Raw genomic sequence first — 25,544 nt, forward strand, 5'->3', positions numbered from 1 at the left:
GAAAACCAAAGCAGGAGGTATCACAATCCCAGACTTCAATTCCCAGATTACAAAGCTGTAATCATCAAGACAGTATGGTACTGGCACAAGAACAGACACTCAGATCAATGGAACAGAATAGAGAACCCAGAAATGGGCCCACAAACGTATGGCCAACTAATCTTTGACAAAGCAGGAAAGAATATCCAATGGAATAAAGACAGTCTCTTCAGCAAGTGGTGTTGGGAAAACTGGACAGTGACATGCAGAAGAATGAACCTGGACCACTTTCTTACACCATACACAAAAATAAACTCAAAATGGATGAAAGACCTCAATGTAAGACAGGAAGCCATCAAAATCCTAGAGGAGAAAGCAAGCAAAAACCTAAGGCACTAAGGAATCTACTCCTGAAATCATTGTTGCATATATGCTAACTAATTTGGACATAAATTTTAAAAAATTAAAAAATTAAATTAAAAAATAAATAAAAATAAAAGAGAATCACCTGGGTAGGCTCAGTTGGTTAAGCGTCTGACCCTTGATTTCGACCCCAGGTCATGATCTCACGATTCATGAGATCAAGCCCTGCGTTGCACAGAGCCTGCTTGGGATTCTGTCTCTTCCTGTCTCTCTTCCCCTCCCCTGCTTGTGTGCTCTCTCTCTCTCTCTCCCTCTCTCTCAAAATAAATAAATAAGCTTTAAAGAAAAAAAAAAGACTTAAAAGACCAAGCACATAGTGTGACTTTCTTTATATCCCAATTCAAACCAACTTAGGAAATGACATCATGAAATACTTGAAAATCTTCTGACTATTTGATATGAAGACATCAGTGTTAGCTTTTAAGATATGAGATGGTTATGTTACAAAATAGTTACCTTGTAGAGATATAGAAAATATTCATAGATAAAATTATATGTCTGTGATTTGTGTCAAAATACTCACGGAGAAGTGGACGAGAAGTAGATAAGGCAGCTTTGGCTCCAGGTTAAAGTTTGAGGGCTAGGTGAAGGGTACCTAGAAGTACATCATACTATTTTGTTTTCTTGTGTGTGTGTGTGTGTGTGTGTGTGCGTGCTCAAAATTTTCTATAATAAGTACTGATATATTCCATCTGATTGTCAAACCCCACGGACATAACTCATATCAGATACCAAGACTCTCATATTGATGACAAAATCTACTGTATGGTTGTAGGGCATGTCTTCAGAGTTAAAGTCCTTTTTATTATTAAATATCAACAAGTGAAATAATTTCATTATTTCTATTGCTAACATTAAAACTTGTGTGTAAATTGTATAAAACTATGTACTTTGCTTAGTAAAAAAAAATGGAATGCTTTCTAATTGTTTATTCTATTAATCATGCCCAAATATTCCAAGTATAGTAAATATATGTTTTAAAAAGATCAAGTAGCATTTATAATAAAGGAGGCATTGCTATTCCTGGCATTAATGTAATGGTGATATGAAAAACTATCATCTGTCTTGTCATTTAATTATAAAATGATTGGCATTATGGAATATTTATGAGCCCCCCCTCCCAAATTTATTTTCTGAATGAGACCCGTACTTTATTCACATACTAGGAATAAGCCGGTACAAAATATATTTTTAAAATATTCACTTGTTGCTAAAATTCTTGCTGCCCCACCCCCACCCCAATGCCACCGATCTGTAGTGTTCTCCCCCCAGCCCCTGGGTTGACCTGGGTTTTCTGGACCTCCTGCAAGAGTTCAAGCAGGGGTCATCAGCCCCAAGGGCAAAGGTAAGGTCTGCTGTTGGCATTACAGTCCAGGTTCTCAGTCACCTCCACCATCAGGTGAGCCTGCTGTGCCCCTGAGCCAGGGGACGTGAAGCCCAGGGCGGTGAAGTGTGTGTGCAGGCAGTGGTAGGAAGGCGGGTAGTACAGGTACACGGGGAGGTAGTCTCCCTTCCCCTGGTAGTGCTGCAGAATCGCTTCCTGCCCCTCCCGGAGGATGTTCCTGCACAGTGGCAATGCTCCGGAGCGAGCGCCCAGTATGATTTGATGCCCGCCCCCCTCGTGATGGCAGATGATGATCACATGTAGGTCAATGAGCTGCTGCTGAGGTCCAGAAGGAGGACAAAGTCATCACAGGAATCTGGCTTCGCAAAATCAGCATTTACTCCTGTATTTCGTGACATCTGACATTACTGAACCCTCACTGCTATTTAAAAAACTCTCTCCCTCTGTGCAGTCCCAACTTTCTGGTCATTCTCTCCCAATCTCATTTATAGGCTCCATGTCCTTCAACTCATCCTCAGTCACTGGTGTGGGATAGGAAGAGAGCGTCCTCTCCTGTGCGATTATGAGGAAGGCAGCATAAACTAAAAGGAGACCCCACTGCATGGTGGGATCAAGCCCAAAGTCATCTGCTTTTCCACCCCATCCGTCCAGAACAGTTGTGCAAATCTACCAAAGAAATAAAACATTATTGGTTTAGAAGACACTTGATGAAAAGACCATTTGACTTTATCTGATTTTATTTTTCACAGAACACCACAATAACAACCAGCTTTCCACTTCAGATGAATCTAGATATGGTTATATCCATTTGGATGAACCGGACTGAAGGACTCCAAGAGAGACCCCAAGAGCTTTTTGGATGAAGTCCATATATTGCACGAACTTGAAATCTTTGCCACCAGAGGAACTCTGAAGTTTGTCTTCTTTAAAGTTCTTGGGGGAATAGTCCAGCGAATGGTTTGAGGCATAATCTCCAGCGAATCTGCTGGCATACAGGCATAAAAAAACGGCTGGTTTTGTTTGCTTTCAGAATGGAAGTAGACATCCTCTCGATGAGGCTTTGATGGTAACTTAGGTTTGCTTGCATAATGATTCAATCTTTCTGACTCATAATTACATACTTTTTTCTTTCTTGTGCATTTCTCTTTATTCTGTGTATAACTGTAATCACAGTCCCAATGAAGGTTGTTCTTTCGAAATAAATCCAACTTTGCCTTCTTTCTTTCTTTGCTTTCAAGATGACTGTAAGGTTTGCCTTGGCTTTTTGCAAGATGTAATTTGATATTTGATTCCGTTAAGGGAGCTAAAGAGTAGGTGGTTCTGTGCCCTGCAGACCATGAAGACTTCCCTTCACTGAATGCAACAGAAGATGAGCTAGATGGAACGTCTACAGTATTTAATGAACCATAGCACAACCAGTCAGGAAATGGCGTTGTGTCAGATGACCCGTATTTCCTGCTTTTGTGGGATTCATAAGTAGGTGTCACAATTGAGGAATGTTTTCTACAGCCTCTGACACCATGATGGGAACCTGAATATTCCCTGTAAAATGGTTTCAAATTAGTTTTGCTTTTTCTCATCTTGTAGAGATTTTCCAAAGGAATGCCTTTCTGTAATTCAAACAGAATGTTTTGGGATTCCTGACTTAAATATGGGTTTGCTTCTAAGAACATACATTCTTTGCTCCCATATACTTCAAGAGCTGAGCATGCCTCCAAGTTGGCTAGACTCTCAATATTTGTCTGACTCTCAGCAGAATCTTCAGAAATCGGAATTGAATGGGAATCAACTAAATGGGGAGCACTTTCCTGAGTCTTTGGATCAAAATATTTATACGTATTTGTTTCTTGAAACCACCCATGACATTGTTTATCTTTTTCTGGAGTCACATGAGACTTTAACTCTGAAAGAACTGTACTATCTTTCTGAGCTGTGGCCTGTTGATCAGCGTTAGAAGCGCACACATGGTTTGGCTTGAGGAATTTTTTCATCAATGATGAGTTTTCATGGGGACTTTGCTTTTTGGAAGAGATGTGCTGTACTAACGGTTCTGTGTCAATGCAAAGACCACCACCGCTTTCTCCCCTGTAATCTCTATTTTTACAAATTGCAACTGTGTTTAACTTCAGGATATGTTTGGGAAGTGCATTTGGTTTAGGGAACATACTTTTGACTGGAAGCCCCAGGAGAAAATGAAGGTATTTGTATTGCAAATCAAGATCTATTTGATGAAGAGATTTTTCCTCGAAAAGTAACAAAATTTTGTTTTTTCGTTTTGGTACTTTGGTACCAGAATTAACAAATTTAGATAAAGGTTTCTTTGTATTCTGAGCATTGGCCATTGTGTAGGATTCTCTTACAATTCTGGGAAAGGCTGTCATTTGAATCTCTAATGTTTTTATAGAAAAGTGTACAAAAAGTTTGTCTTTTTCTTCTGCTGAGTAGTTTGGAAGAATAGGAGTCAATGGCATCTCATTAGCAGAAGTTGCTGAAGATGCTACACTTTCTAGCTTTCTAATAGTCTTTTGGTTTGCAATGATCTCTTTGCCGTCACTTGAAACATTGACAATCAATGTCTTCATACAGCGGACAGGAGGTGAATCCTTGGGGTATTTCTGATTTAAATTAGGTTCTGTAGCATCAATCCCTTCTAGAGACAAAAAGCACATTTTTTTATGTCTTGGATATAGCCTCCAACTGTTATGTTCTGAAATAGACTGTTTTAGATAAAAGTTGAAGTTGTGGAAAGATTTTTTTGCTATCTCTGGTATCAGATTCAGTTTTATTTCAAACGCTTTTGACTCTAAATGATTAGTGAGCTTATTGTTTTCTTTGGGAAGAAGACGTTCCAAAATGAGTTTTGGCTGCAATTTGGGAGGTTTTGTTGTGGATGTTGTATCTGAACTTCCTGCAAAAGATGGTGACTTCCAAGCATCAGGCTTATGAGCTTTTATTTTTTCCAGTATATCCTCACAAATTTTGTCCTGAATCATGTTTTTTATCTGGGATTCCAAGATATTTTTAACTGCTTCATAAAGAGGAAGTAAACTTTCAGCACTTGTCCTTTCTGCCACTACTTTTATTTCATTACTTTTAACTTGGGATGGTACAGGCCCACTTCCTGGAAAAGTTTTTTGTTGCTGGACCTTTGGTGTCGTTGTGTCCTGGATAGGTTCACTCTGATCCCCCTGCTCTGGTGGCGAGGCACACCCCATGATATCGAGTAGCTCAGCCCCATGTTGTGTTTCTTCTACTCCTGGGAGGGAAATATTCATGCTTAGGGTACTTTCCATGTGGGTTTCTACACTGTCCTTTGGATCATCAGACATGAGTGGACACTCTGTGGGCGTCAGAATGGGTTTTGGTGCCTTTTCTTCTTTCTCAGTCATAAGCAAGTAGGGTTCCTTTATGATCCTTGAGCTATCAGGCCCTGGAACAACGTTTTCTTCTTTTGTTTGTGGAATCAAAATGTTTTCCTTTGCTTCATGGCTGAGGTTTGTTTCTGATTTTGACAGTGGGGGGAAGGGAGGACACCCTTCTTTTACAATGTTTGAGCTGTTCCTCTTAACGTCACTAGTGCTTGGTGATTTCTGTTGGAATTCAGAAAGACAGAGTATCTTTTCTCTTTCTAGGTTTGTCTCAGATTCTGCTGTTTCTTCAGTCTGAGATGAATTCACCGTGGAAATAGAAAGACTTCTGATACATATTCCTGAAGTATCTTCACGCCACAAAACTGTTTTCTTTGGTCCGCTGAAGTCATACTCTAATTTCTTTCTATTGCTTGGAATACCACGTCCTGTGTTATTAAGAATCTGTGAAATTGGGTGATTTGGGGTTTTCATAGTTAAATATTTGGGGCTCAGTTCTCTCTTCAAATCTGCTATTGTTAATCTGCCTTTCTGGCCTTCAAACTTGAGAGAAAGAGGAATGTAGGCATAAAATGAATCCAGAATATGTTTTTGAAACATTTTTCGTGGCTGAATATTTTGTTTTGCACCAGGGACTTCTAGGTCCTTTTTATGTTTTTGCTTGATTGGGCAGCTGTTTCCTATATGAGTGATCACCTGAGTGTTAATTTGAGACTTCTCTGCCTTTGGAGATGGAGTGTTCCCATTTACAACATTATTTGTGTCCCTTTTTAAGTTCTCCTCTAGACTGACAATGATGTGTTTGTACATTTCTGTTTTGTCCTTTTCCAGACAGATAGCTATGTTTGTGTCTATTTTTAATTCCCCTTCTTCCAGTTCTAATGTTTTTTGCTCCAGATTTATAATAGCACTGGTGTCCATTTTATTTTTTCCTTCCAGATCTTCAGATTGAGCTGGAAAAGTCCAGTGGAAGGGAAGAGGCTTCTGACATGATTCTAGAATGCATTCCTTTTGTTCTGGCACCAGCAATGCCCGCTCTTTTTTCCCTCCGAGGGTATCAAACACTGTAATATCCACATGTGTTCCTGGTAGTATTTGTATTCTGGGGTACACCATAGTTTGCTTGCATACATCTGCTTCCAATTGCGTCTTCTGCCTTCCATCTTTAAGTGGGAGTTTAAGACAAAGGCTGGAATCCAGGCAGGTCTTATGTCCCCTTTCAGACTGTAACACCACTTGCTTTTTCACAACAATCTCTTGTTCTTCTATAATTGGGGGAGTATCTAACTCTGTGATATTCATTTTCTCAAGCAATCCCTTTGTCTGTAGGGCTAATGCTTTGGAAGAGGGCATTTTGCTCATTTTATCATGATTTTGTACCTCTTTCTCTGGCTTATCAGATGTGTATGAATTTCCAGATCCTGGAGATGCCTTGGATAACGTTTTTTGTTGGGGGGCATCTTGCTCTGAAACAGAAAATCCTTTTGCACGTACAGGGGTACCAAATGTGACATATATTTCCTTGGATATTTTCCTTGGTGGTGAAACTAAACTCTTAGGACTCCTTTTATGGTTTAAATCATCCATTATTTCAGTTTCTTTCTTCAGGTTGGCCATCTTAGCTGGATCCTTTGTGGGGTAGGAAAGAAACGTAGTAAAAGTTTCTGTTTTGTATTTTTCTGGTCGAGCCTCTTGCCCTGTAAAGAAATATTCCAGCCTTTTCCCACTTATGGTACCAAATCCTGTTAAATAAATGTCCTCATGCTGTGAATTTAAAACTAACAGACTCAAGTCTCCTTCAGATTTGACTCGTGGAGGTTCATTCCTTCGCTGTACACTGACCATGAAGTTGGATGTCCACTGTTGCACTGTCTCTTCTTGTGGCACAGAGTGTTTGACTTTCTTCACAACGATTTCACTATCACCAGCAACTACCTCTGTAATTGCTGTTTTCTGGGTATCTGATGATTCCTGGAGATTTTGCTGGAGAGGAGAGGATCCTGTAGCTCCTGGTACATCTTTGTCTATTTTGTTCCCTGAGTCTAGATAAAGGGCAGGTGCTGATGGGATGGAAAGAAAAGTCCTTGTCAGAACTATAGGTAGCTCATCTTCACCTTTGCACATATTTTCCTTTTGTTCTTTAATATTCAACACAAATTCCTTTGTGTTAAAGATATGGGAAATTGATGAAATCCTGGCCTCTTTGCGATGCATCCTAATCCTCATATCAACTGTTTTCACTTCATACTTTTTTTCTTTCTGTGACATATGTTGTTTTCTTTCTCTTACATCACGAATTGCCCCTGCACCTGATAATGCTGAAAGCATGCATGGAAGTAGAGAGGGCCTTCTAATTCCAAGCATTTTTTCATTTACTTGTGTACCTTTATCTAATGTAGGGTTAGCTGAATGTTTGGAAACATAAATTTTTCTGAGCACTGTACAGGGTGGTTTACCTTGACCTTCATGTTTCTTTGGTTCTTGCCCTCCAATGATTAGATGCAATTCTGTTCTATGGAGCATACGTGAAGGAGGTGATTTCTTTGACTTCAAGATTATATCTGTGATATGCGCCATACTTTTCATATTTGTTTTTTCTCTGTCCTGCTCCTCTTCCTGAGGCATACATTGTTTCGCATTTTGACTATCTTGCAAGACATCACCACCGATTGCTTCTGTATGTACTATTTCTCTGGCATTTGATACTCTCTGCACAACAGACCTTGTAGCTACTAACATTTCATCATCTACCTGTATTTCTTTATCCAATTGGAGGAGAGGGAGAGACGAAGATGGAGAGGAAGTGTTGGCCAGAACCACACCTGGTTCATCTTTACTTCCTTGTATCTTCTTTTCTTGATGTTTGGGGAACACGAGGTTTACTGTTTCTACTTCACCCCCCTCCTTGTTCTGGGGCATCTGATCTTTTCCTTTTTGTGGACTGATTAAAATATCTCTAGCAGTTGGCTCTACACTTTCCACATCTTCAGAATCTGATGATTCCTGGAAGTTGACTGGGGAAAGAGAGGATCTTGTTAATATGGCCATTCTCTTTTTCTCACATCTGGGATTCTTGTAAAGGTGAAGTGGGGAAGATCTACAAGTACAAGTACAAGTCTTAGTTGGTATTGTACCACCTGGCTCACGCTGACCTTCCTGAGCCATTCCCTCTTGGTCTTTAGTTTTCCACGGATGGTCACTTAGATTGTATCTAAGTAAAATAGGTGATCTCTTTTCTTTTAAATGCCTATCACTGGGAGCCACTGTACTATTCATCTCCACGTTTTTCTCTCCATCTCTCACTTCTTTCTGTAACGTGTGTTCTTTTAATTCTTTTACATCATTTGAAAGTTCTCCATCAGTTGTTTCTGCATATGCTGTTTTCACTGCATCTAGTGATTCCTTGGACTGTAGTTGTGGGAGAGGCACATTTGTAATTCTTATCATGTACCCCTCTCCTTCTGTTTTGCCAAATTTAAGATATGGTAGGGTCAGTAAAGAAGTACAGATGTTTCCCAGATTTTCAACGAGGTCATTTTTCTTTTTCTGCATCTTTCTCTCTTGCTCTTTCATTTTCCACTGCAATTTTTTGGTATCTAGTATATGTGAAAGGGGTACTTCCTTTGCCTTCAGAGCCATACATCTTGGGACCATTTTGTCTTCAATATCTATTTTGAGTCTATCCTTCTCTTTTAACTCACCATAAAATGACTTAGTATATGCTTCTTTGCCTGAATTGGATGGATCCTGAATTTTTGATGGTGGAAAAGTGAAGTGTGTTTTTTCTAATGTGTCTTCCTTTTCATTCATTTGCCCGTCCCATTTCAGGCAAGATGGAGAAGGCAAGGAGGCACAGGCTTCCTTCAGAACCATTTCTGGTTCACTTTTGCCTTCTTGCACTTCTTTCCCTTGCTCTTTAATATACAAAGGTAGTCTCTTTCTACTGGATAGATGTAGAGGTGAGGATATCTCTGCTCTCAAAGTGATTATTTTTGGGAATCTTCTACCTTCCCCATCTTTTATGTTTACTCTGTTCTTTACCTTTGTACATGGCATAGGCTGATTAATTTTTATTGTTACATCGAATGAGCCAATGCCCTCATTGGAATCTGCATGTCTGGTTTTTCCTGCATCTGATGACTCAGGGCACAGCAATTGTGAAGGAGAGCATCCTATCATTGCAAGTGAGTCCTTGTTTTCTTTGGTTCTTGTGTCCAAACTGTGGTGAGGTGGGGAAGGTGTGGAAGGAGGAGTTTTTGTCCGAGCCACATCAGGGTCACCTGTTCTTTGCTGCTCTTGTTCTACTTTCTCCATCATGCTCCACTGTGGTTCCTTTCTGTTGTTCAAAGCACTGTGCTCAGTAACCCTGAACACAGGAGGAGGTGGTGATATCTTTGCCTTACAATCTGTGCCACTGGGCCGCATTGAGCCATCTGTGGCTTCTGTTTGTACTCTGTTCCTTTCTTCCTGTCGTGGGTGTTGTTCTTCTTTTATCACATGGCTATCAGATGACTCTGTAGGTGCCACTCGCCCTGAAGGCAATGATTCTTGGAGCTCAAGATGTGGCACATCATTTCTTATTATTCCTGGCTCACCCTCCTCATCTTTTATTGTGTCCCACTTAAGATGAGTTGAAGAAGTGATGAAAGGATGAATTCTGCTCAGAAGCACAACAGTGTCCTCGTTATCTTCTTGCCCCACTTCCCCTTGTTCTTTGATGTTGACTTGCAGTTTCTTTGTTTTGAGTATAAGGAAAAGGGGTGATTTCTTTGCCCTCAAAGCTATGTACCTGGGGTGCATTATGTCTTCCTCAAAAGTATTTGCTTTCTCCTCTTCTGTCTGTGTCATGTATTCTGTTCTTTTTGAACTGCTTGCGATGCCATTCAAAGGTGGTACTATATATTTTAATTCCTCGGCATGTGATGATTCCTTGTGCCATGAGGGTGGAAGAGAGGGTCTTGTTACTCCTTCTTTCTCTTCCTTGCCTCCTATACCTTTGTTTAACTTAAATGGAAGTAGAGAAGTTCTTGTCAGAAGCTTATCTAGTTTGCTTCTTTCCTGTCGGTTTCCTAATTTTTCCTTCATGTTTGTCTGTACTTCTACAATTTGGGAGCCACAGCTCCCAGAGGTATAGAGTACATGTGGGGGTGGTAATACCTTTTCCTTGGAAGTTGTGCCTTTAGGATACATTAGATATTTCATATTTACTATTTTTCTTCCATCTTCTCCTTTCTCTGGCTCATACTCTTGCACTACTCTTAGATCCTTTGAGATATCATCCCCAGTTGACTTTGTATATGCTGTTTTCCCTGCCTCAAATGATTTCTGTAACAGTAGTTGTGAAACAGCAGGTCTTGTTATTCCTTGGCTGTCTTCCTCTCCTTCTATTCTTGTGTCCAATTCATGGTGACTTAGAGAAGATTCAGAAGCCCCGTGTGTGGGCAGAACCACTTCCCGTTCACCTTTACCTCCTCCCTCCATTCTCCCCTGCTCTTCACTTTCCAGATCCACGTTCACCTGCTCTTTAAGATCCGGTGGTATGTCCTGTGAAAGTGCTTGCTTTCTTTTTAAATCTTTATCTTTTGGATGCATCACGTCTCTCTCAGCTGATATCTCTACATCACCCTCTTCTTTCTGTGGCACATAGTCTTTTGCTTCTTGTACATCACTTGCGGCATGGTCATCAATGGACTCTTTATTTGCTTTTTTCACTGCATCTGATGATTTCTGGTGTGATAGTTCTGGAATACAGTATCTTGCAACTTCAGTTAGAGAGTCTGCTGTTTTAATTCTTGTACCCAACTTTAAATGAGAAGGAGCAATTATGCAAGGGCTGGTATTGCTCACAAGGACATTTGGCTCATCTTTAATTTTTTGTACCTTTGTCTCTTGCTCTTCAATATCCAGCTGGGTTTCCTGTGAAATTGGTGATTTCTTTTCCCTGAAAGGTATGACTTCTTCCTTTTTTACTCTCTCCTCTTCTTCCTGCATTATATGTTCTTTGGCTTTATTTATGCTGCTTGAGATATCACCATAAACAGACTCTTTGTATGCTGTTTTTTCTATATCTGATGACTCCTGGAGTTCTGGTTGTAGAAAAGAGGACCTTCTTTTTATTAGCCTGGTTTCTTCCCCTGTTATTCTTATGTCCACTTCTGAGTAAGATGGAAAAGAGACGGAAATACAAGATGTGTTCCGAATCCCAACTTGATTATCTTTATGTTCCTGAATGTTTTTCTCATTTTCTTTGATGTTCAACTGTAATTCCTGTGTGATTGGAGACTGTTTCACTTTCAAAGCTATTCTTTTGGGTTGCATTATTTCTTCCAAAGCCATTTCTACTCTATCTCTCCGTGGCATATATTTTGCTTTTTTTATACTGCTTAAAATATCATCAGTTGGCTCCTCACATACTCCCATTGCATCAGATAATTCCTTGAGTGTCAGTGATGGAAGACAAAATCCTGCGATTCCTCGCATGAGGACCTCCTTTATTCCAGGCATCCGTTCCAGGTGCAGTGAAGAAGGAAAGGAAGCATGGTGTTTATTCTGAACCATGTCTAGATCACTTTTATCTTTCTGCATCGTTTCCTCTTGTTCTTTGTTATTCCACTGTGGCTCTTTTCCATGCAGTATATATTTAAAAGATGTTTTCTTTCCTTTAAAAGTGACACATTTGAGGCCCATGATGTCTTTCACATATACTATATTTTCTCCATCTTCCTTTTTTCCCTGTGGCAAATGTTTTGATTCTATTACACGGCTTAAACTATCTCTATTAATTGACTTTGCAAATAGTGTTTTCCTGACACTTGATGATACCTGGGACTTTAGAGGTAGAAGGCAGCTCTTTAGTATTCCAGACTTACCTTGCCCTACTTTTATTCTTGAATTCACATCAGTATGTGGTAGAGATGGTAAGGAAGCACACAAGCTTGTCAGTTTCATACATGGTTTACCTTTACCTATCCGCACTTTGCTGTCTTGTCTTGTAATGAACGAGCCAATTTGTTCTGTACTTGGAATGTAATCCATGGTGCTAACTACTTCTTTTGATGCCTTCTCTTTACATGGCATCTTGCTCTGAAATATGTCCCTCAAAGAGTGAGAAGCAGGTTTTGGAGAAATCTGGTGTATACATTCTGGTTGCTTTTCTTCTTTTCCCTCAACAGGCAAGCCAATTCCTTCTGTATTTGAAGTGTGGTACATTGGAGCCTTTAATACTTCCTTTACACATGGCAATTTCATCTGAAGGACATCTGTCAAGGAATAAGAAACAGATGTTGGAAGAGCCTTGCATGTACTTTCTTTTTGAGGTTCTTTTCTTCTCCTGTTGTGCAAGTCAACTCCTTCTGAGGATGGAGGTTGGTCTACTGGAGTATCTGCTTTATTTGATGCTTCATCTACCACTGAACTCAAAACTTTTGAACTCCTTCCTTTCGCTGAGACATTTTTCTTTAGCTTATTATTATGGAGTCGATGCACTATGCGTGAAGAAATGGATTCCAGAATATTTTCTTTATTCTGCATAGACCTATGTAGTTGCTTCGCCTTCAGTTTTTCAGAAAAAATCATTTTCTTTTCATTTAATCTCAATGGACTATCAGTTACCTGTGATTGCTCTTTTCTCCATGGATTTACATATAAATTTATAGGAATGCTTACATCTTCCTTCCTTGTATTTACCACCTGTGTTATCTGGAAATGATTATCCCTATTTGGGCAAGATACAGAATCCACAGTACTTTCAGGAATGTCATCTGGCTCCACCTCTCCTTTCCGCACTGCAGATATATTTTGCTGGGCCACCAGATTGGTGTAAAGAAACTTCTGTCCTTTTGAGCCTTGGAAGATATCAGTTTCTTCTATATCTTCTCTTCCCAATAGATGTGAAATATTTTTTTTGCTGGTGTACATCTCTTCCTCAGCTACCTTTCCTGTGTTTTCCAAACGAGAAGGTTCCATAATGGGGTAGGCAACAGACCCCAGATTTGTCACTGAAACACTTCCTTGTTTTGGCAATTCTTGCTCCTTGCAAGTCTTCTGTTGAGAAGCATTCAACTCTGTGAGAAATATATTCTGTCCTTTTGAACTTAATGAAGCATCGGTTTTCTCTGATACTTGTCTCCCCGATGGAATTGAAACCAAACGTTCAACCATGTCTATGTCTTCTTCCTTCACTCTTTGTGCAACAAGGAATTCACATCCTGTAAGTTTTCTAACTCTTGGGGCATTGAACCTAGGGTAATCGATATCCCTGTTCTGGGAAGATAGACCAGGGTATACCTCTCTTTCCAACGTTACTCCTATTTTCACGGGGTCAAGCTCCTTCGTCACTTGTTGGCCAATCACTAACTGATCTCTACATTGAGGGAGAATGTCTAGTAAAAGAGTTTGGCGATTTTCTTTTTGCGCTCTAATGTATTGTTTCAGTGTTTTGATATTTCTTGATATAGTATTCTTAATATCAGTGGACTCTGAAGATGACATTTTTCTTTGGCTTAGTGATTTCTCTAGCTTTCGCTGGGGAGGAGTGTAAAGGGGCTTTCTTGGCCTGTCTTTCTCCCTTTTTACTTCTGTAAACTGTTTAATTTGAGATGGACCAGATCCAGAATCACAAATAGTGCTCAGAAGTAAATCTGTTACAGTTTTATCTTGCCGGAACTCCCTCTTCTGCTTCTTCATGTTACATGTCTGTTCCTTTTTGTTTCTTCTGGTCCTACATCCTATAGTATGACACAGCTGGGAAACAGGTAGCTTCTTTGCTTTCAATTTTACCCGTTTGGTATGCATACTGTTTTTCACATCTGCTGTTTTTGCCATAGCTTTATGTTTTATGATTTGAAGATACACAGGTGTGCAGGCATAAGCAGAGCTAGCATTTGCTTTGTTTAGGGCATTTCCCTTTTCAGAAGACTCTTCAGAGATACCCCAGGTACTAGGTGATGGCTCCATTTTTATGTGTGAAAAAATAGGCATGGAATCATATACGGATTTGAGGTCCACACGTAATACAGTTTTCTCTCTCCTCGTGCCTATCTTCTTTTCCTGTCGCTCATTATTGCTTAAAGCAGCACGACTGGTAGCATGAAGCGGTTGTGAAATCACTAGCCCTTCGGTTGGCAGCTCTCTATGTGTTGGCTGTGTGTGACGGAACTGTGATCCTCTGTCAATCCCTGTTTTCAATCTGCTCTGCCTTCTAAGGTCAGGAGTATCCGGTGTGAAGTCAATGGTATTTGGAAATGTATTAGCCACATTTTTATCCTGCCTCATCTGTTTCATTTTCGTTTTTAAATTGGATCCAGGTTTATTCCTGTATTTTGTGGTAAACTGCCTTCTGATCTTAGGTATTTGTGAAATTGCCAGCTCTTTTTTCTTCATAATTGAACAGTTGATATTCAAGGTGATTTTCTCTTCTAATAACTGTACTGTGTTTTTCTGGCTTTCAGGGTCAGATAAAATAGGTGTGAAGAAATCTAAAGGCCCCAAGAAAGTTGTGGCAGAGTTTTCCTCTAACTCTGCCTTTTCTTCTGTAGTATGACCACGCATATTTTTGTGAAGTGTTCTGTTATATATGGTGCTCCTTGCTATTGTATTGAATGAGTGTTTATCAGTCACTATCTTGGATGGTGGAATCTCAGTTCCCTCAACAGCAGGGAGTGACGCCTCTACAACACTTTCAATCCACTGTCTCCTTTTCATCTTGTACTGAAATGTGCACTCCTTTTTCTTTCTATGGCTTCCTGTAATACACCTTATGGTATTAAGCAATTGTGAACTTGGTCGTTTCTTTGCCTTCAAAGTTACATGCTTGGAACTTACTATACTTCTCTTGCTTACAAACTCCAATGCATAGCTCTGGCTTTTGGGTACAGATGAATCAAGGCTGGAAAAATCTGAAGGTTTTAAGACTGTTCTCACTAAGTCATTTTGATTCCATGCCTTCTTCCCCAAGATAGGACTATCCCAACGTCTCCTAGGATTTCCATCCCATAGAGTGCCACATTTTATTGAAGCGGTCTCTGATTTCCTTGCTTTTGGCAATGGAGTCTTTACACGTTCCATACATTTTATTCCTTCTTGAGTAGAAAGACCTTTTTTCTCTGTTTCAACTTGAAGAAAAGTCATCATGTGTCTAGAAACAGGCTCCGAAACGGTTTCTCTAAAGCATTCTTCTTGTCTCATCTTTTGTGCTGTCCAAGGCAAATTCCAAGTCCTTCTGACTTCTGAATGATTCAGTTCAGATGTTGATTGGGAAGAACCAGGATTTTTCATTTGATCGGCGCTGAAGCGGTGGTGTTGCCCACAGTGTGGAACTGAATCCAATAACATTCTTTGGATATTTTCCTCTTCCTTTTCATGTTGCACATTCATTTTCATTGTCTTGCTTGATCTGTTTTGCATATCAGTTGAGCTGGCCTGGTTCCATGCTTCCCTATCACATGGTGATTTCCTTCGCTTTGCAGGGATATGGCTGTGCAGATTTACTCTTAGTTGATCTGTCTCTGCTTTTGATGTGCTCTGCATTTCGATATCTATTTTGTTATCAGCCGAAACAGGTGCGGGAGACAAAAATGCATTAGCTATACTTTTATTTTGTTGCTTGTCTTTTATTGAAGATTTTAAGTTGCAGTCCTGTTCCTTTCTACAGTAGAGATTATCATGCTCAGTGATATGAAGCATCTGTGAACAAAGCGGCTTCTTTGCCTTCATGGTTACACATTTGGGACCCGTGAGATTTTTCCTTCCTGGAAACTTTAATACCTTTTCCTGCCTTATAGAGTCAGAGAAAACGGATGTTGTGGACGTTGTTAGTAAATCTCTTTGCAACTCTCTATGTTTTCTGGCAATGCGACCACTCATTTTCCTCCTAGAGCTTCCATCATCAGGATCTCCAAGCACTGAGTTTCCCGGTGGAATATTTTGATCAACTCTGTGCTTCACTACTTTGTGAGTTTTTATGCCTTCCCCCTTGTCTTCAGGTCGTAGGGAAACTGCCATGTGAACATCCAGCTTCCTTGCAGAGCTCGCATCAGATTTGGCACTACACTCTGCTCCATCAGTTGAAAAGTAGTCCAACAGTGCTGTCCCTGATTTTGGACATGGAATCTTTTGACTGAGTCTATGTGGTATGTCTTTTTGTGGTGGGATGTTCTTCCTCAGCTCTTGAATGTGAAGTGGAATCAGAGGAGGACAAGTAGACTCCAATTTATTTTCTGAAACCACTGTCTGTCGCTGTACTTCCTGCTCTGTAATAAACATATTTTGATCTTTTCTCCTTCCTGTACTACACAGGAAATGTAGACCTGTCTCGAATAAAACTCCAACACCCTCTCTTTCTTTCCCACTTTGCCATCTTGATTCTGATGTGCTGCTTGAGTTTCTCCCATTATTAGAGGAATATGGACACAGTTTTTCCCCTTCATGTTGTTCTAGCTGTGAAATACTGCTTTTATTCCTTAATGGGTCTTTCTTTGCTTTTATTTTTTGATGCGTTTTGATGGCAGGTGAAACGGGTGTATGTGAAAGGTAGGTATTCGTAAATATATCTGACATACCTTGAGATATTTCTGGGGCCATGTTTTCCAAGACGCAGTCCTGTTCCTTTCCATGGCTAAGAGCTGCAGACCTAGCAATGTGGATCGTCTTTAAAATTGATGCCATCTGTGCTTTCCCCGTTCTAGATTTGGGGATTTGTGGTGTCTTTCTCCACCCTCTAAAATCAGATGAAGCTGGAGTGGAGAAGTCCAAAAACTTCAAGGTTCTCCCTTGTAAATCCTTTTGCAATCTTCTCTTCCCTTCTGGAGTAGATCCAGCAAGTTCCTTTCTAGGGCCTCTTTCAGATGGGATGTCACTCTGTGTTGTAATAATTAAAGATTCACGAACAGATTTCCCTAGCTCCGGAGATAAAAGCTTTGGGCTCTTTGCATATTGCAAGCCTTTCTGTGCTTTCGTTCTTTTTGGTAGCTTCTCAACTGGAAGTGAATTCAAGATAGTGCAGGAAACACAATGCAACACGCTTTGTGTGAAAAGTGTTTGTTGCTGCTGCTCCTGAGCTGTGTTAAGTGGTTCTGGGATTTTTTTCCTTGCTGAATTCTCCAGTTCTAGTTCTGATCTCACACAGCGAGGCTCCTCCATTTTACCAGTGATGGAACTGAAGTGCTGAGAACTCCGTGGGGCTGCTTCTTCACGTTGGCCTTTGACCTCCTTCATGCCCCTGGAGGCACGGCCCCTCTTGTCACTGGAAAAGGCCCCGCTGGCTCTCTCTCCATCTGGTGACAGCTCTTGCTGTTGCCGTTCGTGACTAAATCTCATTGTCCACAACACATCTGACTCTGCTTTTATTCTGTTATGCATTTTCACGTCAAGTGAAACAGGCATGGGAGAGGAGATGGCATTTAGGGTTTTGTCTGCCACGGGTTTACCTTGTTTCATCATGATACTGAAGTTGCATTTGAATTGCCTTCTATGGCTTGGAATACCACGTTTTGTGATGTGAAGTGTCTGGGAAATTGGTGGCTTTTTTGTCTTCAAAGTTACCCATTTGAGACTCATTTTCTTTCTCTTCTCTGTATATTTTAAATGGTTTCTCCTTCTTTTCAATGCAGGTAAAGCAAGTGTGGATAAATCCAAAGACTCCAGAATCGTTGCTGGAAATTCTTGTGCTAATCCTTCTTTTTTCTCTGCAATAAGATCTTCCAGTACCCCAGAGCACTTTGTAGGAATTAAAAAGTCAATGTTCTGTGATTTCAGGGTCTTTGGAGGTAAGTTTTTTAGACAACCATTCCCTGAGATACTAAATATTGTTGAAATTGGCGTTTTCCTTGCCTTCATAATTACACATTTGGGACTCATTTGATTTTTTAAGGCTCTACATGTAAATGTCTTTCTCTGCCTTTTCGATTCAGACAGATCAGGCGTGGAGACCTCCGAATACTCCAGGACAGTTGCTTCTAGATTTTTTTTAAACTCTGCATTTTCCTCTTTACCATGATGGTACAGTTCCCCCATATGGCTCCCAACACTTGGGACACCACCCTTCACTGTATCCACTAAAACTTGACCAATTAGTGAGTCCTTTGACTTTAGAGGAGGAAGCTTTGAACTTGCTATATATATTGCACCATTTTGTGGATGGTGGCTTTTCTTTGGCTTCTCTCCCAGCATGGAATCTGTAGGCTGCATTTGTTGTGGGATGTCTTGTTCTATAACAAAGAGAATTTTCCCACTTCCTTGGTTTTCTGATTGATGAAGGTCAAGCTCCTCCCTCTGGCCTGAACAGAATTTGAAATGTGTGCTGTGCTGTGAAATTACTTTTAATATCTCCTGGTCACCGGTTTCTTCCTCCTCATCTTGAACACTGTTTTCTTTGGTGTCATCTGAAGTAATATTCCCTTCCAGTGGTGATGTTGCTTGCTTTACTTGTTTAGCCCTGAGACTTCTTTCTCCTAACATATCTTTTTCTCTTTCTATCTTGTTATACGTATTAATGTCAGGGGTAATAGTCATGAAAGAATACATTTTGGCTGCCATTTTTTCTCCGTGATGCACCTCTTTCATTTTGGTTGTAGGGTTACATCCCAATTCTTTTCTATGGTTTGGGCTAACAGCACCCTTGATATTAAATATGTTTGAAACTGACAGTTTCTTTGCCTTTAAAAGTCCATATTTGGTATTCACTGAGGTTTTCTTGTCTGAATATTTGAAGTTTCTCTGGGGTGTAGATAAAGCAGGTAGGCAGAAATCAAAAGTCACTGTGTCTTTCTTTTCAACACCACCAGCCTGTTCCTTTTGGTGATTTGCGTCAGATGGGACACCATGTTCTCTTGCAGGAAAAATGATCTCATCATTCTTCACTTCCTCTGACTTAGGAGGTGAAAACCCAGCGTAACTCTCTAGCTCTCCAAATTGAAGCTGATCCAGTATGGGGCATGAAGCAGAACTTAAAACAGTTTCTGTACCATGTATTTGTGGTTGTACCTGAAGATTTCGACTTTGTGGTTGTTTCAGCTCCTCATCTGATTGGACAAGGTCAAAATTCTCCTTCTGATACACATTGAATATGAAGCTTTGGCTATTCTCTGGAGCTGGTGACACTTCATGTTTTCCTTCCTCCTCTTTCCCATCTTTCATACTGTTAGATAAGGTACTCACGATATGATCCGGGCAACATACTTTTCCTCCATTTAGCAATTTCTCTTGCATTAGCTGCATATAATCAAGTCCTGTTACCCTCTGCATATCTGTCTTTACATTTAATCCGCTACTCATTTTGGTGTTGGGCAAAATAGGCACCCAGGACTGAATGATATTGAGAAATGCATCTGCTGCGTTTTTATTTTGTTGTGGCTTTTTCATTTTTGTTTTAAAATTGCACTGCAGTCCCTTGCTCTGCGTGCCATTAAGCATATGTGAAGCTGATGGCTTTTTTCCCCTAATAGTTCTATATCTGTGATTTGCTGTTATTTGCTTCCTTGCTAATTCTAATGTGTTTTCCTTTCTTTCAGATTTAGAAACAAAGGGCTCAACAGAACCAGAAGAATGCAGGCATGTCACTTGCAAATCTTTTGGTAACTCTGAATTGTTTTCCACAAAGTGAGAATCTACTACCCTTTTCGGGTTTCCACCAGATGGTAAGTCACACTCTGTCATGGTGTTGAAAATGTTATCAAATGATGAGTTCTCTGCTTTGGGAGGTGGACTCTCGGCACCCATAGGGGCTGTTATGGCATGTTCTGTTTGGCTGGGTTTCTCGAGTTCCTCGCCTTCTCTAGGAGCCATCTGGAGGCTAGTCTGCAAGGCAGTTTGTGCAAACCATGTTTGGTGCTGAGCATCTTGCTCCTGTGTTAAACTGCTCAGTGCTGTGTACTGTTCGTCAAGGTGGGTCTCCTTCCCTTGACATGCATAGGGCCAGAGATGCTGGGTATGCTGCGAAGCTGCCTCTAGCAATGTTTTCTGCTCCACTTCCTCTCCGTCTTTCTCTTTTTCTTCTTGGTCATGGAATGCACTACACTTATCAAAGAAATCAACATACCGTGGTCTCACTTCCTCTGCTAATTGCCCTTGCTTTAACTGAGTGTGACAGAAGCTGTTTGTCTCTCCTTGTAATCTGCTATGCATAGGAGAAAAAAGGCTACTTATAAAGTCATATACCAATCCATTAGCTTGGTTGATCTTCTCCAACTTGGCCTTCGCCTCGGAGTCCAATTTCTTTCTATGACCTGTGCTATTAAATACTTGCGAAACTGACGGCTTCACTGTATTCGTTGGTACAGACTTGGGCTTCACTGGACATTCTGTGTGTGAGAATCGTACTCTGTTTTTATTCACTTTTGAGTGAGTTAAAACAGGCATGTGGCAATTAAAAGTCTCTGAATACATTGCTGGTAAATCTTTTGATAGTTCTGCCTTTGTGTCTGCAAAAAAGTAACCCATTTCCCTTGTATCATTTCCATAATCTAAAACATCACTTTCTCTTGTTTGGTTTATAGGGTCTCCAATCACTGATTTTCCTGATGTCGGAAGAGGTATCTCCGCATCTGCAGTGCGTTTTAAGTCTGCTTGTGTTGCTAGGCTTTTCTTCATATTCTCAACATGAAGTAGATCCATTATTGGGGTGTCAACAGACTCCACAAGACTTTCTCCGGATGTAACTGGTTGAGGCATTTCTTCCTCTGTTCTGAACTCCTTCTCGGGATTTGCATTCAATCTGAGGTGCCAGGGACCATGAAGGACTGCTTCTGGTCGAGCTGCTTCGTCCCCTCTCACTTCATCTTGCAATTTAGCTTCTTCTAGTGTGTTTCCAGAGTCATTTCCTTTATTAATAAAATTGGAATGCTTTTCTTCCCTTTCATCCTCTGATTCCTCTTGGTTTGGCTTGGTATGGCCGGGATTCTCCGCATTGAGTCTGCTGTGCGTTCTAATACGAGGCACAGTAGACATGTGGGGGTAAGTAACATTCACAAGCACATCAGACACAATTTTATCTTGCAGTATCTGTTTAGTTATGATTTTAAAATTGCCTCTCAATCTTCTCCTAAGACTTGGTATACCATTCCTACTGATATTAGGCATCAGTAAATTTGCTGGCTTCTTTACTTTCATGATGACAAGTTTGGGACCGAGTACCGTTTTTGCTCCTGACCATTTTCTTCTGATTTTCTGCCTTTTGAAAGACGATAAAGGAAGTGTGCGGATGATGAACAACCCCAGGGCAGCTGCAGGGAAAACTCGTTTTAAGTCTTCCTTTTCCTCTGCAATATGATCATCTGGTATCTTCCTGGGGCTTCCACCAAATGGGACATCACGTTCTGTTGTATCAGTTATAACACCACCCACTGGTGAGTTCTCTAGCACTGTAAGAGGATTCTTCGCATCTGCAGTCTCTCTGCCTGTAGGTCTGTCCGTGATTTGCTTTACTTGAACTTGAAATGGATCCATTGTGGGGCATGGACCAGTCCCCACAATTGTTTCTGTAGAAAGAGTTTGTGGTTGTACCTCTTGCTCTTTATTTTGGTTTTTTCTACTACCTGAACTGCTCTGTTTAATTTCAAATCTGACATATTTAGGCTTCTGCTTTAGTTGCAGGCTGACCCTGAAATCTTGCTTCAGCTGTGGAACTGCTTCTTGTAAAGTTGGTTCCTCTTCCTCTCTGTCATGTTCTTGTGGCTTTTTAATACATCTCTCCTCAATGTATTTTGCATCCGATGCCTTCTTTTCATCTGGTAATTTCTCTTGCTCTACCACTGAATAACTAAACCCTGTTGTCGATGTATCTGTCTTGGCTTTTAATCTGCTCCGCATTTCCATATCAGGCGGCCCAGAAATGGTAGTGTCAGTGGCATTGTGAAACGTTGCAAATATTCTTTTATCTTGCATATTTATGTTGCTTCTCGTGTTACATTGCAGTCTCTCACTTTCACTTGGGTCATCACATTCTGTCACATGAAGGATTAATGGTTTCTTTTCCTTCATAACTGTATCTTCTGTACTCTCTTGAGTTTTTACACTTGCTACTTGCTCACTGCTTTTATGCTCTTTAGTTCCTAGTGAAATGAGCAAATTGACCTCTGAAGTCTCCAGAACAATTTCCAGAAAATCTCTTTCCTTCTGTATATTTCTGTTTGGAAAGCACCTTTGTGTTTCTGGCGAATTAGTTGGTAACTCCTCTCCATTTGAAAGTGGAAGATGGGAATTCTCTGTACTTTTTAGGTCTTCCCGTGTTTTCATTCTTCTGTTTGATTCCATTTCAGAAGAGGAAGCAAATTTTTGCCAAGGTTCTGATATAGCTTCTTCTAAAGGTGACTCATGCTTTGGAATATGCAGGTCAGATGTTTTTTTACTATTGGGGGCATGGAACTCTGCAATACCAATTTCTTTTTCTTGTGTAATTGGGTCTTTAAGAGATTGTTTATTCTTCCAGTTTGTTTCTATTAATAAAGAACAAGGTGCTTTTAATGGAAAAGTATTGACCATGAAAGACTCTTCTACCCAGGATGGAAGTTTTGCTGAGATGTTTTTTTGTCCTTCATTTTCTCTGCCATGCTGCTTTACATTTTTAGCATTGCCTGAGGTTCCTCTTTTCTCAACAGACCCCACACAACTGACATTCTCTGCATCTAGTGACTTGTTTTGCTTCAGCAGAGAATGTCTACATCCTGTTACACCTGGCATGACTTCTACTAGTTTTTTTCTGGAATACCTCTTACTATAAGGAGGAACAAGCTTGGAAAAGTAAAGAAGATGCAAAGCTATATCTGATACACCTTTCCTTGGATGTAATTCTTTCTTCTTAGCATTATATTTGCATCCTAACTTGCCAGGTTTTGAAGTGTGGCATACTGTCATTTGAAATACCCATGGAGTTGGTGGTTTCTTCGACTTTTGAGATGAAACTTTGCGACTAAGTTTACTTTTACCGTGTAATGCTTTTCTCCAGTTTTTCTGCCTTTCAAAGGTAAGTGAAAGAGGCACTGAGCTATATACAGAATACTGGTTTAATTCTGAAGAAGCAATTTGTTTCTGGCCCTCTGGCTTTACACTCCTTATTTGGAGCATCCCTTCTGCAAATGAATTTGGACTTACAGTTAAAACTAGAAATCTGGCATTCTTAAAAATAGCATTTTGCCCCTGCGTTAAATGTTTAATCTGGTTTGAATCTTGAAACCAAACAGAAGAATATTGGGTCTCATGTAAGTGTTTATTATCAGACTCTAAGCCCTTGATTGAATGTTGAGTCTCAACAGAATGTGGGACATTAACCAAATGTTGGCTTCTGCCCAGAACTTGGGTCTGGAAGGAGTCTTGTGTGCTGCTGGAAAATGGCTTCCTAATCAAATCCTGAGGCAGAGCAAAATACCTGGCCATGATATCAGGCTGGCTGTTGACTGATTCTTGGTTGTTAACAAATTGCTGGGCTTGACTAGTAAATCTGGCTTCATAAAAACCTTGATTCTGAGTAGCATTTTGTACTGGAAAAGAATCTTGTGCTTGGGTAGGAATATGCATTCCAAAAGAATGTTGATTTTGAATCAAGGACTCTTGAGGTCTTGAGTATGGATAAGTAGTTTTACTCTCTAAGATAGTTTTGGGTTTTAAAGGAATTTGATTTCTCACAGTTTCTTCCAGAAGTCTGACTTGATCTCTGGAAAGAAATAAGTGGGCAGGAGGACATGGTGCCATATCTAGACCTTCACTTTCTCTAGAGATGCTAGAGCATCTTGAAAAGTTAAAGTCAGAAGAAAATGCTGGATTTTTATTTTTGTTGGTTTTCAATATTGCAAATAATTTCCTTGATGAAAATTGTGCTGTTTCATGTTCATTTTCATATCCTCTATGGCTAAGAAAAAATTCCTTTACTTCTGAATGAAACAGTGACAAAGATGAGCTAGTCCCATGTGAAGATGGCATACGACTTTCACTAGAGTAACTTACTTGATATTTACTTTCACTAGTACCTGACCATATTACTTCATCTGTTGGTGAAACTCTATCTTCAAAGTTACCTTCCTTGTCTTCAGTTTTAAGTGATGAAGTAATTGTTCTTACTGAAAACTCATCAACTCTGAATATAAGAAAACAGTTTGTAAATGAGTTGTCATTTAAGACATATTTCAAACAAGAACTCTCTTATAGATTTAAGGTAACTCAATAGAGTATAAGAACACAGCTCAATATAAAGATGAATTGAAAAGTCATTATTCACATTACAGAATAACTCATAACCTAGTTCCACTCATTGAATAAATCAATCCACTGACAAAGTGAAGTAAATTATTCTCATTTCTCAGAGAATGAGGGATTTTTACCTCAAAAACCTATCCCAAAGTCTATTTTAAAAATTTATTTATTTATTTTGAGAGAGAGAGAGAGAACAAGTAAGGGAGGGGCAGAGAGAGAGAGAGAGACAGAGAATCCCAAGTGGGCTTTCCACTGTCAACACAGAGCCCAACTCGGGGCTCAATCCCATGAACTGTGAGATCATGACCTGAGCTGAATCAAAGAGTTGGAACCTGGACGAACTGAGCCACCCAGGTGCCCCTCAAAGTCAACTTTTGACAGCAAAGAGTCAAAGTTGCAAGTTAAAATTACAGTAAAACTTTGGTTTGTGAGCATAATTTGTTCTGGAAACATGCTTGTAATCCAAAACACTTGTATATCAAAGCAAATTTTCCCCTAAGAAATAATGGAAACTCAAGTGATTCATTCTTCAACCCAAAAATATTCATATAAAATGATTACAATACTGTAATATAATAGAAAATAATAAAGGAAATACAAAATATGAAAAAAAATAAATTAACCTGCACTTACCTTTGAAAACCCTCGTGGCTGGTATGAGGGAGACAAGAGAAGGGTTATTGTGTAGAACAACTTTCACTATCACTGACAGTCTCACTGCTATCTATTGGCTCAATGGACTCTTTTTCTGCATGGGGGCCATTTTATATACTCGCATGGATGTTGACTACAGTACAGTATTAATAAATTCTTGTCATACACTGTATTTAATGTAACTGGAAATAAGACAGCAGAGGAAAGGGTCTGTATCTGCAGGCAGCCTGACCTAGAATGAAGCAAAGTATTCCTAAGCTTACTGTTGTGTGGAAAAACAAAGGACTGTCCATAGGTACTTTGAAGTGACAAAAAATACACTAGTGCCAGTTGTGGGCACCTTCCAAACACTGTAGCCTGAGACCAAGCATCCGAGCATGGGAGATGATCACCCACAATCTCGCAGAGAAAAAGAGAGAGAGAGAGAGGGAGAAGAACCATTGTGATCATGTGACATTCGGTGTCATGTACTACCCACATTGCAAAACATCACTCATTTATCAAGTTAAAAAGTATCAAATGTTTGCTTGTCTTGTAGAACACTTGCAGACCAAGTTACTCACAATCCAAGGTTTTATTGTATATCCTTTTACAAG

At 40.0% G+C, this 25,544-nt stretch overlaps 1 protein-coding gene across 1 annotated transcript in view; it reads right to left on the reverse strand.

The window, feature by feature from the left end:
• Nucleotides 1-1,729: 1,729 nt before the first annotated feature.
• CCDC168 (coiled-coil domain containing 168) overlaps nucleotides 1,730-25,544 on the reverse strand; it is a 29,815-nt gene continuing 6,000 nt past the window's right edge. Inside the window, exons 4-9 of the mRNA XM_047075345.1 lie at nucleotides 19,800-24,178; nucleotides 16,674-19,208; nucleotides 9,336-16,280; nucleotides 5,055-9,287; nucleotides 2,566-4,940; nucleotides 1,730-2,065 (exon numbers count right to left, since the gene is read on the reverse strand). Of these exons, the coding sequence (XP_046931301.1) occupies nucleotides 1,730-2,065; nucleotides 2,566-4,940; nucleotides 5,055-9,287; nucleotides 9,336-16,280; nucleotides 16,674-19,208; nucleotides 19,800-24,178 (20,803 nt within the window). The remainder of the gene's footprint in view (nucleotides 2,066-2,565; nucleotides 4,941-5,054; nucleotides 9,288-9,335; nucleotides 16,281-16,673; nucleotides 19,209-19,799; nucleotides 24,179-25,544) is intronic.

Source organism: Lynx rufus, unplaced genomic scaffold (genome assembly GCF_022079265.1).
Source record: "Lynx rufus isolate CCGP_SWC_20201006 ecotype Redwood Valley unplaced genomic scaffold, mLynRuf1.p SCAF_1, whole genome shotgun sequence".
Taxonomy (NCBI): Eukaryota; Metazoa; Chordata; class Mammalia; order Carnivora; family Felidae; genus Lynx; species Lynx rufus.